Source organism: Populus trichocarpa, chromosome 6, assembly GCF_000002775.5.
Source record: "Populus trichocarpa isolate Nisqually-1 chromosome 6, P.trichocarpa_v4.1, whole genome shotgun sequence".
Taxonomy (NCBI): Eukaryota; Viridiplantae; Streptophyta; class Magnoliopsida; order Malpighiales; family Salicaceae; genus Populus; species Populus trichocarpa.
The window spans coordinates 6748752-6761860 of NC_037290.2; the positions used below are offsets into that span (position 1 = coordinate 6748752).

Consider the following 13109-nt stretch of genomic DNA (forward strand, 5'->3'; position numbering starts at 1 on the left):
AAAAAAATCATAGTCTCTAGAAGCTTCTAGCAAAATTTTTAATTGATCCAACAATTGGATTAAAATTTATACATATTAACATAAAATTATGCATTAAAAAAAAATCACCTACATAAATGTTTCTATGTTGAAGAGAACTCGTCGAGTTGTAGCCATCCATCCATCTATGTTGTTGTTATTATGGACATCGAAAGGGATATCCTTGCACTCCACTAACCTCTAGTGTGTTGACTATACAATTAGCCAACTTAAATAAAGTTGGTCAAAAATCAATGCCTCAAAACACTCTGATTCTTTGTAAAACCATTACTTGAATTCGTTCTTTGACAGACAGACTTGCTACTTGGCAGATTAATTCAGATAACTTGTTGTACTACTTCCAACTATAACTATGCTTAGTAAAATGCTTCATGCTTGGTCTTTTAAACATTACCTCTTGCTTCATGCTTAGTAAAATGCTTCATGATTTGTTACCATGTTTGCTTTCTTATGTGATACATCAACATAAACAAAAGGGAGAGATACTGTGTTATGCATTAGATTTAATTTGCATCATTGTTTTGCAGGTGATCTTTCATGTACATCTCCTAAAGGCAGTTTACTAAACTTTTTTTTAAAAAAAAACCCACTCATAAGGTAATGTATTGCATACAGGAACTCCTCTGATTCACCAAAAATATCTTACATGAGTTCTTGATAAGGTCCTTCAAGAAAAGTAATAATTAACGGCCACCTGAAAGGAGGGACTCTGCAACCGAGGACGAATGTGCAAATGCCTTGTCCATAGAAGAAGGATAAGAAATGGCAAACTCATCAAAACCTTCACGATGTGAAAATGTTAGGCCACTTGCAGAAAGACAAAGTGGTGAAATGTCAGGCAGAGGAACATCCCCCTCTAAGAACTGCACTACTTGCCGCATGCGTGGCCTTGCTGCAGGCTCAGAATGAGAGCACATCAAACCAAGTTTCAATACCAATTCCATTTCCTCTGCAATATATTCTGCACCCAAATTGGGATCCCTTGCCTCCAGAATTTCACCTCCAAGCCATCGACTAAACACCCAATCAACCAAGATTATATCCTCAGTTGGTTATATTGGCCTTCTACCAGAAGCAACCTCAAGCAAGAAGGCCCCAAAAGCGAACACATCAGTGCTTGTCGTGGCCTTTCCAGTTCGTGCATGTTCAGGTGCGAGATACCCAAGAGTTCCGACAACGTGGGTCGTTTGAGGATCTGTTCCATGGTCATACAATCTTGCAAGGCCAAAATCCCCTAATCTTCCATTCAATTCACCATCTAGCAAGACATTACTAGCCTTGACATTTCTATGAACCACAACTTGCTCCCATTCTTCATGTAGATAAAATAGCCCTGAAGCTACGCCTTTGATGATTCTAAATCTTTGGCTCCAATTGAGGGCGACAGTTGGATGGTCATAGAGGTATTTGTCTAAACTTCCATTAGGCATGTAGTCATATACCAAAAGTAGCTCTCCTTTACGCCGGCAGTACCCCAAGAGAGGGACTAAATTCCGGTGACGAAGACGACCAATGCTGACAATTTCGGCCACAAATTCCCTCATCCCCTGTCTTGAATCATGAGACAACCTTTTCACTGCAATCTGAATCTTAGACGTTGGAAAGACACCTTTGTAGACTCTGCCAAATCCACCACTACCCAACAGCTCCTCGTCTCTAAATCCTTTGGTGGCAGTATAAAGATCTTTGAATTTAAATCGGTGAGGCCCATAGTCAAGCTCCCAATCTTCTAGCACTTCTGCAAACTTCCTTGTCCATCGTATGGCATAAGATATACTCGAGACTGCTACTAAAACCAAACTTAAACAAAGCACAGGCAGTCCAATGGTTAAGAATTTGGATGTCTTCTTTGGTCCTACACGAGGAAGCTTAGGAAGGCGAGAGATATCTACTGCTTCAGCTAGGCCATTCATCTTGAAGCTCCAACCCAACACGTACTGGGACGCGAAATATGAATTACTAGTGGATGATGAGAATCCAATATACATACTACTGTTTAAGATTGGCGACAAATCACGAGACAGAGTCAAAAGTGGTCTACTGGGTTTATCAACATCAATCGGAGCTATAGTGACATTCAGTTGCTTCTCCATGCCATCATATTCCATCCAAACTTGCATTGGATGGCCACTAATTAGTGTCAAGTTTGTGAGCTTACCATTAAGTTGAGAATAATATCCTGCTGAAGCAGATCGTTCAGAGTCTAAATCATTAATATCAATCCCAACATGGTTGTCATTGATATCATTGTACTCGCTGTTGTATATCGTGTCAAGCTCCACAGCAACAACATGGTTGGTCTGTTTCCCATTGTTGGTGTTATTAAATAGACCAAGGTGCTGGTTTGGAAGAGCTCCTGGGAGACCTCTTGTGGGTGCAATGACAAAGGCAATACCATGGCCACCAAGAGTTGCATATTCAGGTATGATAGCGAAAACAAAGGCAGTGGAGAAGGTGAAAGCAGTGCTATTTATAGAGTTCTTGAAGGTTACTGGGTTTGGATAGAAGGCGTGACCCGTTCGTTGCTTGGTTTCATTGGTTAGCCTCAAAAGGCCATTGGAGGTTAACTCAGCTAAGCCGTCAAGGCTTAGATTAGTGGATCGGAAGCCAGAGAAGGTGAAGTTGAGATCTTGAGAGGCTGCTATTGCTAAGCTAACTAAGACACGCACCAAGAAGACGATCCTGAATAACATTGCAACTGTATTTGTCTCCACGCACCAGTTTCTTGTTCATGTTTGTTAGTTATAACGGAGTATCCACGTAATCCAAGAGTTTAGTCTTTGTGTGCTGGGAAATAATTATTTTTTGAAAAGTGGTTTTTTTAGATAATAAATTCTTGATAAGTGAAATTTTTTTTTTATGTTTAGTAGTATTATGAAAAATAAGTTGGAAAACACTTTTTAGTATTTAGTTATATCATGAAAAATAAGTTAAAAAATAAATTATTAATATTCTTTTTCAAGTTTATTGAAATAATAAGAAAAAAATTCTTACAAATTAAAAAGTCGAATAAGAATAAAATTAAAAAAAATCTAATTTCATAAATTATCTCAATTAAAATAAATAAAAATTAAAATAATAAAAATCAAATCTAAAATATAAAAAAGTTGAAAGATAATGAAATTAAAAAAAATTACAATTTCATAAATTATTTTAAATAAAATAAATAACAATCAAAAGAATGAGGACTAAATCTGATAGATAAAAAATTTAAATTAAAAAAATGATAAGAGAAAAACAAATAACAATTATAAAAATGAGAACCAAAAGTGATATAAAAATCAAATTAAATCAAATTCTAAGGGATAAAATTGAAAAAATAATATTCAAAACAAAATATATAACAATCAAAATTTTGAGAATCAAATTTAATAGAATCAGTAAATAACATGACATTTCTAAATTTTTCACAACTTCTGAAAAGTGTTTTCCACTTCAAATAAAAGAAAAATATTTTCATGTAAATTAATCTAAATTATTTTTTGATTGAAAAATATTTTTCATTAAACAATTATTTTAATAATAAATAAATAAATAAAATTAAAAAGTTATTTTTAAGAAATCACTTTCGGTGAAATATTTCTTATTGATAGAGCCAATTAGTCAAACAATGAGGAGAATCTTTGTATTCAATGGTTGAGATAATCTAACTTGTCAAACTTTCAGGTTGATGTGAAAGCACAACCCTAATTGTAAGGCAATATGAAAAACTAGTCAATTTCAGGCTTTCAGCAACTCTTCTGTGAAATTTCGCGGTTAGGTATTGTTTCAGTTGCAGTTGAATAGATTTTTTTGAATTAAATTTAAATTCTTTTTAAATTAATTTTTTAATGTTTTTATATTATTTTTGATATATTGATGTAATAAATAAAATTTAAAAAATAAAAAATATTTTAATATATTTATAAATAGAAAACAATTTAAAAAAATATTATTCACTACTCTTCCAAGCAATAAGGTTTCTTTTAATATTTGAGTTCTTTCATAATCATTGAAGACTTATATAGTGTTTAATTTCAAGTTCTATAAAACTAATCAAAACATACACAAACAGATCTAAATACTCACATTAATAAAAAAAAAAAAAATAAGGTTGCTATGAAATCTGAGGGACACACATCCAGTTGCTCGTTCTTTTTTTTGTCCCCGCCTCTGAGCCTAAAACCTCCTTGAAAGAAATGTTAATTTCATTAGTTTTAGGTGTAAATAGCTATTTACACCTAGAATCTAGAATCGAATAATTGAAGTATGAATGTTATAAACGACATGATGATCGGTAGAGTTGTTTTTGGAAAGGATCGATCTTGACTAATTTTATAATTTTTTGTGGATGCAACTTCCACAGGTGCCCCCTGACAAAGGAAGGAGAGACTTGGTTTCTAATAGACATTCCTATTCAAAGATCAAAATTTCATTTACTGATGTAGAAGTGTTCTAAAATATGACATCTAATGCAAGAGAGATAAATCAATTCCAACTCGTCGCAAAAACTAAGATGTTAATCCCCTGATGGTACTGTATTATAAACAAGAGTTGCGTAAAATTTGAATTTTTTTTTTTTGTTTAAAATTAATTCTTTTATGTTTTTGGATTGTTTTGATATGCAGATATAAAAAATACTAAGAAACTCGTATGGTATCCTGAAAAAATCATTGGCAAGTGTTGGGCTCGAGCCTATTTGAAATAAAAAATGGATTCAGACGCACTGCTTGGACCCAAGTATGTTAGACTCGAGAAGCACTCCTGATCATGAGCATATTGGGCTTGGATGCATGCCTGAGTCTAAGAGGGTATTAAGGTGCCCAATCTCTCTACCAGGCATTGGGTGCATACCCAGCACCTGCTGGGCATGACAACATGCACAATAGGATAGGCGTGCGCCCATCCCAAAATGAGCTCCAGCATGTTGTTTGGCTCCATGCATCTATGTCTAGTATGGGCTGAGGCTGCCATGCTCGAGCCCATGCTCCTTGAGCCCCAACTGTATATAGGGCTCGAGCTTAGTAACCCGAGCCAAAAAGGTGTTTTTTAGGCCTATCTTTTAGGAGGTTTTTGAGTCCATATTATTTGAATCGAATAAGTAGTATATTATTGGGGCAGTAATTTATGTAAATGTACGGTTTGCTTGTACTCAAGTAGTTGTTGCTAGGATTTTTAAGTTCAGTAGTAGAATATTTCTTACTTGAGATCTAATTCCACTGTGACCCTTCTGAAAAAAAGATGTTCTATCATCCCATTATTGCATCTTTTTAATCAAAATATGCTAAGTGACATGTACCTAGTTTTTTTTTCTTTTTTTTAAAATGTATTTATTTCATTTTATTGTGCAATAAAAAAGTTAAAAGATTAAAAAGCCCTTAAACCCTAGAAAAAATCAATTAAAAAAAATCGTGTAAACTTAGATAAACAAGCCAAACCTGCTATCAAAGTCATAAAAATGAGATTACCATATAGAAAACAAATAAAAAACTTAAAGACTGGTTCTTAACTAATCTATTACCGAACTATAAAATTGAAAAGAACATAAATTAAAAAAAAAATCAATTCAAATTAATCCATAAAATTCACAACCTTGGTTATAATAATAGAATAACTCTATAAAAAAAAACTGAAAAAAAAACCATGCTTTTCCTTAAAAACAAATTAAGTAATAAGAAAAAATTCTTCAAGAAATACAACACAGGATTTTCTTAGGATGCCGAGTCATTATTTGCGTGGAACATCCATGGATAAGAAATAGCTGTCAAAAGGCTCTCTAAGAGTTCAAGACAAGGACTTGATGAGCTAAAAAATGAAGTAAAAGATGTTTTGAAACTTCAACACTAGAATCTAGTGAGGCTTCTTGGATGCTGCATTTAAAGAGATAAACGATATTGGTCTACGAGTTTTTACCTAACAAAAGCTTGGACTTTTTTTTTTTTTTTGTACGAGTCTCACAAAACCTTTTCAAAAAGTTGTTCCAATTTTTCAAATTTAGCACTATTAAGCTTTGATATGAAGAGTCAGTGGAACATCTCCTTATTCATTGTCAAAACCACTAGAAAATTTGGTTTATATTCATGGAATCACTACCACAATCTTTAGATTTACTGCCGAAATTTTTCGTCGATATTTGCACTACCATTCTGTTTGTAATTAATTTACTAATAAAATCACCGACGGAAATTCTCCATCAGTGAATCATTCGTCGGTAAAAAAGTAAGTCCATTGATAATAAAAAATATTATTACCGATAGATTTACTGACGGAAAAAACGAGCAAGAAAAAAATTACCCGCTTCATTCCGTCGGCAATTCCCTTGGAAAAATACCGTATGTAATTCCGTCGGTAATTATTTAAAAATATTAAAACAAAATCTATTTTACAAAACTATAAAATAATTAAAATAATATTAATCAACACTCTATAATACTCAAAATACTTAAAAAAAAGAAGAAGAAAATCAACTCAAACAAATTTGCAACAAATAAATAACACGAAAAAATAAATTCAACTAAAACAATTCATATGAAAAAAATTTAAAAATCCTATAAATAAATCAACTAAAAATTGATCTCATATAAAAAAAATCCTGCAACAACATTCATACAATTTTTAAGAACGAAAATAATTAAAAATAAAATAAAAAATAAATATAGTGAAAAAAACACGAAAAAAGAAGAAATTTTTTTTTACCTTTGTTGTTACCCATTTTTGGGTTCCCACACAAAAAATGAAAAAAATACAAAAAAATACATATAAAAACAATATTTGGAAAGAATCTAAAAAAATAATATGAGTGAGAAAAGGATGTTGTAATGCCCATCAAATGGCTAGGAATTGGTTGAGGAGGTTCAAAAATACAAGAATTGAAATTTGACCGTATATGTTTAACTGGTGAAACCCCTATTGACAAGGAAAATTTAATTTGAGGAAGAAAAGTTCAAAATCAGATATTTATGGACTCAATTAAATTTTATCTAATGTTTAATTGAATTTATGGAGGATTTAATTGCAATAAAAATTGATTTTTAAGTCAATTTAAGCTTTTATTGGAAGAAATTATAGTTTTGGTGTCCAATTATAATTTTGAAGAGTTGATTTGGTCAAATCAGGGGCTTAATTGTATAATTATTGAAGTTTGATGGCCAATTAGGGACTTGATTGACACAATCCAAAACCAAGGACCAAACCGGAAACGATGCTAAAATCAAGGGATCCAATTACAATTTATCCGGGGGCTTGATTACAAAAATATAAAAAACATCCAAGGACCAAATCAAAAATATTCATTTAAATTGGAAAACGGTGCCGTTTCACTGCACACTGTGCTGTCTCCTTTAAGCAATGGTTTCTGCAGTAAAAGGCAGTAAAGACAGTAGCGGTGGAGCTGCTTCAATCAGGGGAGCATGTCTCACGGCTGATATCCCTCGCCACCATGATGCACGCTGGCCGTTACAATCTTTCTGCAATAAATCCCGAAAAGCATGCATCCTCTGGCTATAAAAGCCAGAGGAGAGACGGACAAAAAGGGGAGAGGAGGGGGAAACATGGGAAGAAAGACGAGACAGAGGGGGAAAGAGGAGAGGAGCACGGCGAGCAGAAGAACCCGAGGGAGGGGGGGGGGGGGGAAGACAGAGGAGGCATAGCGAGCAGTACGTGAGAAAAAGAGAGCAGAACAGAGGGAGGAAAAAAGATTTAAAAGGCACAGAAAGGAACAGAGAAGAGGGAAGACGGAAGACGAGGAAGATATGAAAACAGGGAGGAGCTTGTTTTAAAACAGGGGAAGAACACCCGTTGGTGGCCATCGTCTTTTTCTCCCTAACTGCGAGCCGCTGCCATTCTCCATCACAAACGCACCAGCACTGCCAACGCCATCGTCATTTTTTCTCAGCTCACCATCTTCTTCCCCCGCTATAACACCATTGAAGAAAAGGCAGAAACCTGCGCCTCTGCACAGACGGGAAAAACAGCAGCAAAACACTTCCCGCCACAGCAGAGAAGAGCCACTGTCGCTCCGCCATCATCATCACCGCCAGCTTCCACTGTCCTCCCAGTCGACAACGGCACCATGAGAAGCAGAAGAAGAAAACAGAAACAGAGGAGAACAGAGCAGAGGAAAAAACACAGAGAAGAAGAAGAAGAAAGGCCGACCACCGTCCAAGCCATTCTCCGGTCAGCAACCGCCAGCAGCAGCGCCTTCAGAGCCACCGCAGTTCAGCCCTCTTCCCCTTTCCTTTCTTCTTCTTCTTCACCCCGGTCTCCACTGTTCGGCTAATGAACAGTGGAGAGTGAATTATAATTAATTCACTCTCCACTGTTCGTGTAGCATGTGAACAGTGGAAAGCCACTGTTTATAGCTGGGCCAATTCTGGCCCAGCCCGTATAACTGGGCCGGGCCAGGCCACGTCAAAATAGTTGGGCCGGGTCCGGCCCAATCCAAAAAATCCAAAAAAAACATTTCAGAAAATTTGTGATTTTTCCGAGTATTTTTTTACTGAATTTTGCTTGATATTGGTTTGTGTTTTTATACCGTAAAGATACAAATCCGATATTAAAATATCTGGTTTTCGTCAAAACATTGAAAAATAAAAAAAAAATCATATCATATTTTCATACAACAAAAATTCAAAATTATACATTAACATGTATTTTGGCTTTAATAATCAGTTTATTAAAATCATAAGAACTAGGCCAATATTTCAAAAAATTCCAAAACAAATCATTTTTATTTAATATTAAAGATTACGCGCTTCTACATAAGGCGTAGTCTTGATATTAAAAAGATAGCTTAAAAACAAACTTTAAAATAGTTAGGTTTTTTACTCGATAAGATAAGAACTTTCTTTCTGATGAGGACTTTTCTTAAACCATAGACAAACCAACAACTAAAAAACACAACAAGACCTTAGATTTTATCAGATAATAAAACTGTCGCACCCTCGCGAGCGGAGCGCGGCGTAGGGGCGACCATCATTTTTTTCTCTTTTCATGTCATTCACTATGGGTTGTCTTTGAATACGACATACAATTTATGGGGTCCAAAATTGTCGGCATAATTGTTCAATATATGATTATAAGAAGGAGGTCTTGTTTCTTAAATCTCGGGGTCTCTTAAACTGAACTTGCTTGGATCAACCGAAAGAAAATGATAAAGAAATAGAGGAATCTTGCAAACTTTTGTCAGTGAGTGGAATGGGATATTGTAATGAAGGAGGGATTTTTCATCTCTGAAGTTTCTGTATGTATCAGAATGTATTCCCACTTCCAAGTAGGAATTTCAAGAGAACCTGAAATTCCACATTAATAGCAAAATTTTGTATATGAGCATCTCAAATCAATAATTCTTCACTTCCAAATTCCAAACAAATAAAACCACATCCATAGAAGAAAAAAGAACAGCAAAAAATAAAAAACCTTTTTAATTTCCACCAAGTATTGATGCAAATGCAAGCAACACAAGAAAGATAGAAGAACAAAATTATGTCAAATATGGTCACACCAAGAACTTTAATTTGAAATTTTATTACTAAAAAATTTCATCACATAAATACTCTGATCAAAACTCTCTATTATAGCTCTTTTAAGTTGCTTATATACTAGTAAAAAGTCTTAAACAAAATTGAAAAAATAATAAAATACTAGTCGCCAATGGCCAAGAACCAACTTGAATCGGTTCTTTAACCGACAGAGTCTTGGTAGTTGGCAGATTAATTCAGATAACTTGCTGTACTACTTCCAACTATAACTATGAATGTCTTTTAAACATTACCTCCTGCTTCATGATTTGTTACCATGTTTGCTTTCTTATGTGATACATCAACATAAACAAAAGGGAGAGATACCGTGTTATGCATTTTATTTAATTTGCATCATTGTTTTGCAGGTGATCTTTCATGTACATCTCCTAAAGGCAGTTTCCTACATAATTTTCTTTTTTTAAAAAAAAAACCACTCATAAGGTAATGTATTGCATACAGAAACTCCTCTGATTCACCAAATAGATCTTACATGAGTTCTTGATAAGGTCTGATAATTTTTGACATAATAAAATTTAAATGTTAACACAGAACAAAGATATTCTGAAAACTTCGTTAATTTTATTGATTATCAGAAGTCTTATTTAAACACTTCTTAAAACAGCAAAAGCAAATAAACAGCAGCAATATCTGCTGCTGTTTGCTACATAACAGAAAAGAAGATTATGCAAATCCTAACAAACTTTTAAAACTTCAAACCAGCATGAGTTTTATTTGACTCTAAACTCTGCCATCTTCTACATCAGCAGCTTCTGAGACATTAATTCAACAAGGTCCTTGAAGAAAAGTAAGAATTAACGGCCACCTGAAAGGAGGGACTCTGCAACCGAGGACGAATGTGCAAATGCCTTGTCCATAGAAGAAGGATAAGAATTGGCAAAGTCATCAATGGCAAAGTCATCAAAACCTTCACGATGTGAAAATGTTAGGCCACTTGTAGAAAGACGAAGTGGTGAAATGTCAGGCAGACGAACATCCCCCTCTAAGAACTGCACTACTTGCCGCATGCTTGGCCTTGCTGCAGGCTCAGAATGAGAGCACATCAAACCAAGTTTCAATACCAATTCCATTTCCTCTGCAATATATTCTGTACCCAAATTGGGATCCCTTGCCTCCAGAATTTCACCTCCAAGCCATCGACTAAACACCCAATCAACCAAGATTATATCCTCAGTTGGCTGTATTGGCCTTCTACCAGAAGCAACCTCAAGCAAGAAGGCCCCAAAAGCGAACACATCAGTGCTTGTCGTGGCCTTTCCAGTTCGTGCATGTTCAGGTGCGAGATACCCAAGAGTTCCGACAACGTGGGTCGTTTGAGGATCTGTTCCATGGTCATACAATCTTGCAAGGCCAAAATCCCCTAATCTTCCATTCAATTCACCATCTAGCAAGACATTACTAGCCTTGACATCTCTATGAACCACAACTTGCTCCCATTCTTCATGTAGATATAATAGCCCTGAAGCTACGCCTTTGATGACTCTAAATCTTTGGCTCCAATTGAGGGCGACTGTTGGTTGGTCATACAGGTATTTGTCTAGACTTCCATTAGGCATGTAGTCATATACCAAAAGTAGCTCTCCTTTACGCCGGCAGTACCCCAAGAGAGGGACTAAATTCCGATGACGAAGGCGACCAATGCTGACAATTTCCGCCACAAATTCCCTCATCCCCTGTCTTGATTCATGAGACACCCTTTTCACTGCAATCTGAATCTTAGAGGTTGGCAAGACACCTTTGTAGACTCTACCAAATCCACCACTACCCAACAGCTCCTCGTCTCTAAATCCTTTGGTGGCAGTATAAAGATCTTTGAATTTAAATCGGTGAGGCCCATAGTCAAGCTCCCAATCTTCTAGCACTTCTGCAAACTTCCTTGTCCTTCGTATGGAATAAGATATACTCGAGACTGCTACTAAAACCAAACTTAAACAAAGCACAGGCAGTCCAATGGTTAAGAATTTGGATGTCTTCTTTGGTCCTACCCGAGGAAGTTTAGGAAGGCGATAGATATTTAGTGCTTCAGCTAGGCCATTCATCCTGAAGCTCCAACCCAACACGTACTGGGACGCGAAAACAGAACCGGTGGATGATGAGAATCCGATATACATACTACTCTTTAAGATTGGCGACAAATCACGAGACAAAGTAAAAAGTGGTCTACTAGGTTTATCAACATCAATCGGAGCTATAGTGACATTCATTTGCTTCTCCACGCCATCATATTCTATCCAAACTTGCATTGGATGGCCACTAATTAGTGTCAAGTTTGTGAGCTTACCATTAAGTTGAGAATAATATCCTGCTGAAGCAGATCGTTCAGACACTAAACCATTAATATCAATCCCAACATGGTTATCATCGATATCATTGAACCCGGTGCTGTATATCGTGTCAAGCTCCACAGCAACAACATGGTTGGTCTGATTCCCATTGTTGGTGTTACTAAATAGACCAAGGTTCTGGTTTGGAAGAGCTCCTGGGAGACCTCTTGTGGGTGCAATGACAAAGGCAATACCATGGCCACCAAAACGTGCATATTCAGGTATGATAGCGAAAACAAAGGTAGTGGAGAAGGTGAAAGCAGTGCTATTTATAGAGTTCTTGAAGGTTACTGGGTTTGGATAGAAGGCGTGACCCATTCGGTTGTAGGTTTTATTGGTTAGCCTCAGAAGGCCATTGGAGGTTAACTCAGCCAAGCCGTCAAGGCTTAGATTAGTGGATCGGAAGCCAGAGAAGGTGAAGTTGAGATCTTGAGAGGCTGCTATTGCTAAGCTAACCAAGACACGCACCATTAAGACAATCCTGAATAACATTGCAACTGTATTTGTCTCCACCCACCAGTTTCTTGTTCATGTTTGTCAGTTATAATGGAGTATCCACGCCATCCAAGAGTTAATGATAGATTGATAGAGCCAATTAGCCAAACAATGAGGAGAATCTTTGCATTCAATGGTTGAGATGATCTAACTTGTCAAACTTTCAGGTGATGTGAAAGCACAACCCTAATTTTAAGGCAATATGAAAAAGTAGTCAATTTCGGCAACTCTTCCGTGAAATTTCGCGGTTACAGATAGTTTTGATCATAGTTATTAAGAGAGTATTTTGCAGTGTAGTGTAGGTGAGTTGTTTTTTAAATAATTTTTTTTGTTAAAATATATGTTAATAATATTTTTTTATTTTTTAAAAATTATTTTTGATATCAGCACATTAAAACAATCTAAAACATACAAAACATATTAAATTTTAAATCTGAACCGGTGCGGGGTAACCTGGGAGCTGGACTGGTTCGGGTTTGTCAAAAAACTGGTCGGTGCAACGAATCGGTCAAACTCGATCGATCTGGCAGGTCAACCCGTAACCCGGCCGACCCGGGCGAGACCCGGTGTTTTTTTTTTTTCAAATGCGGGATTTAAAACTCATTAGTATATATACTCTATATTCCCAAGAAAATAGTTATCTTTTTTCAATGTGAGATTTAAAACTCTTACTAATATATACTCTATGTTCACAAGAAAAAAATTATGTTTTTTCAATATGGGATTTGAAACC

The 13109-nt window shown here is 35.7% G+C and overlaps 2 protein-coding genes and 1 long non-coding RNA gene across 9 annotated transcripts in view; 1 reads left to right on the forward strand and 2 right to left on the reverse strand.

Moving 5' to 3' along the window:
* The window catches only part of LOC18099983 (L-type lectin-domain containing receptor kinase IV.1), a 95996-nt gene extending 93216 nt beyond the window's left edge, over positions 1-2780 (reverse strand). For 2 of the 7 annotated variants that reach the window (XM_052454132.1, XM_052454134.1), the window contains exon 1: positions 2405-2732. In XM_052454132.1, coding sequence (XP_052310092.1) covers positions 2405-2732 — 328 coding nt within the window. Of the gene's footprint in view, positions 1-2114 lie in introns of all 7 variants that reach the window. The other 5 variants (XM_052454128.1, XM_052454133.1, XM_052454130.1 and 2 more) reach the window with 4 other exon arrangements.
* The window catches only part of LOC127905488 (uncharacterized), an 84103-nt gene extending 72969 nt beyond the window's left edge, over positions 1-11134 (forward strand). The window contains exon 2 of the long non-coding RNA XR_008059576.1: positions 11087-11134. This is a non-coding gene — a long non-coding RNA (uncharacterized LOC127905488). The remainder of the gene's footprint in view (positions 1-11086) is intronic.
* LOC7487268 (L-type lectin-domain containing receptor kinase IV.1) overlaps positions 1-12462 on the reverse strand; it is an 86057-nt gene extending 73595 nt beyond the window's left edge. The window contains exon 1 of the mRNA XM_052454135.1: positions 10331-12462. Coding sequence (XP_052310095.1) covers positions 10352-12373 — 2022 coding nt within the window. The 5' untranslated portion in view covers positions 12374-12462 and the 3' untranslated portion in view covers positions 10331-10351. The remainder of the gene's footprint in view (positions 1-10330) is intronic.
* Between the last annotated feature and the right edge of the window lie 647 nt (positions 12463-13109).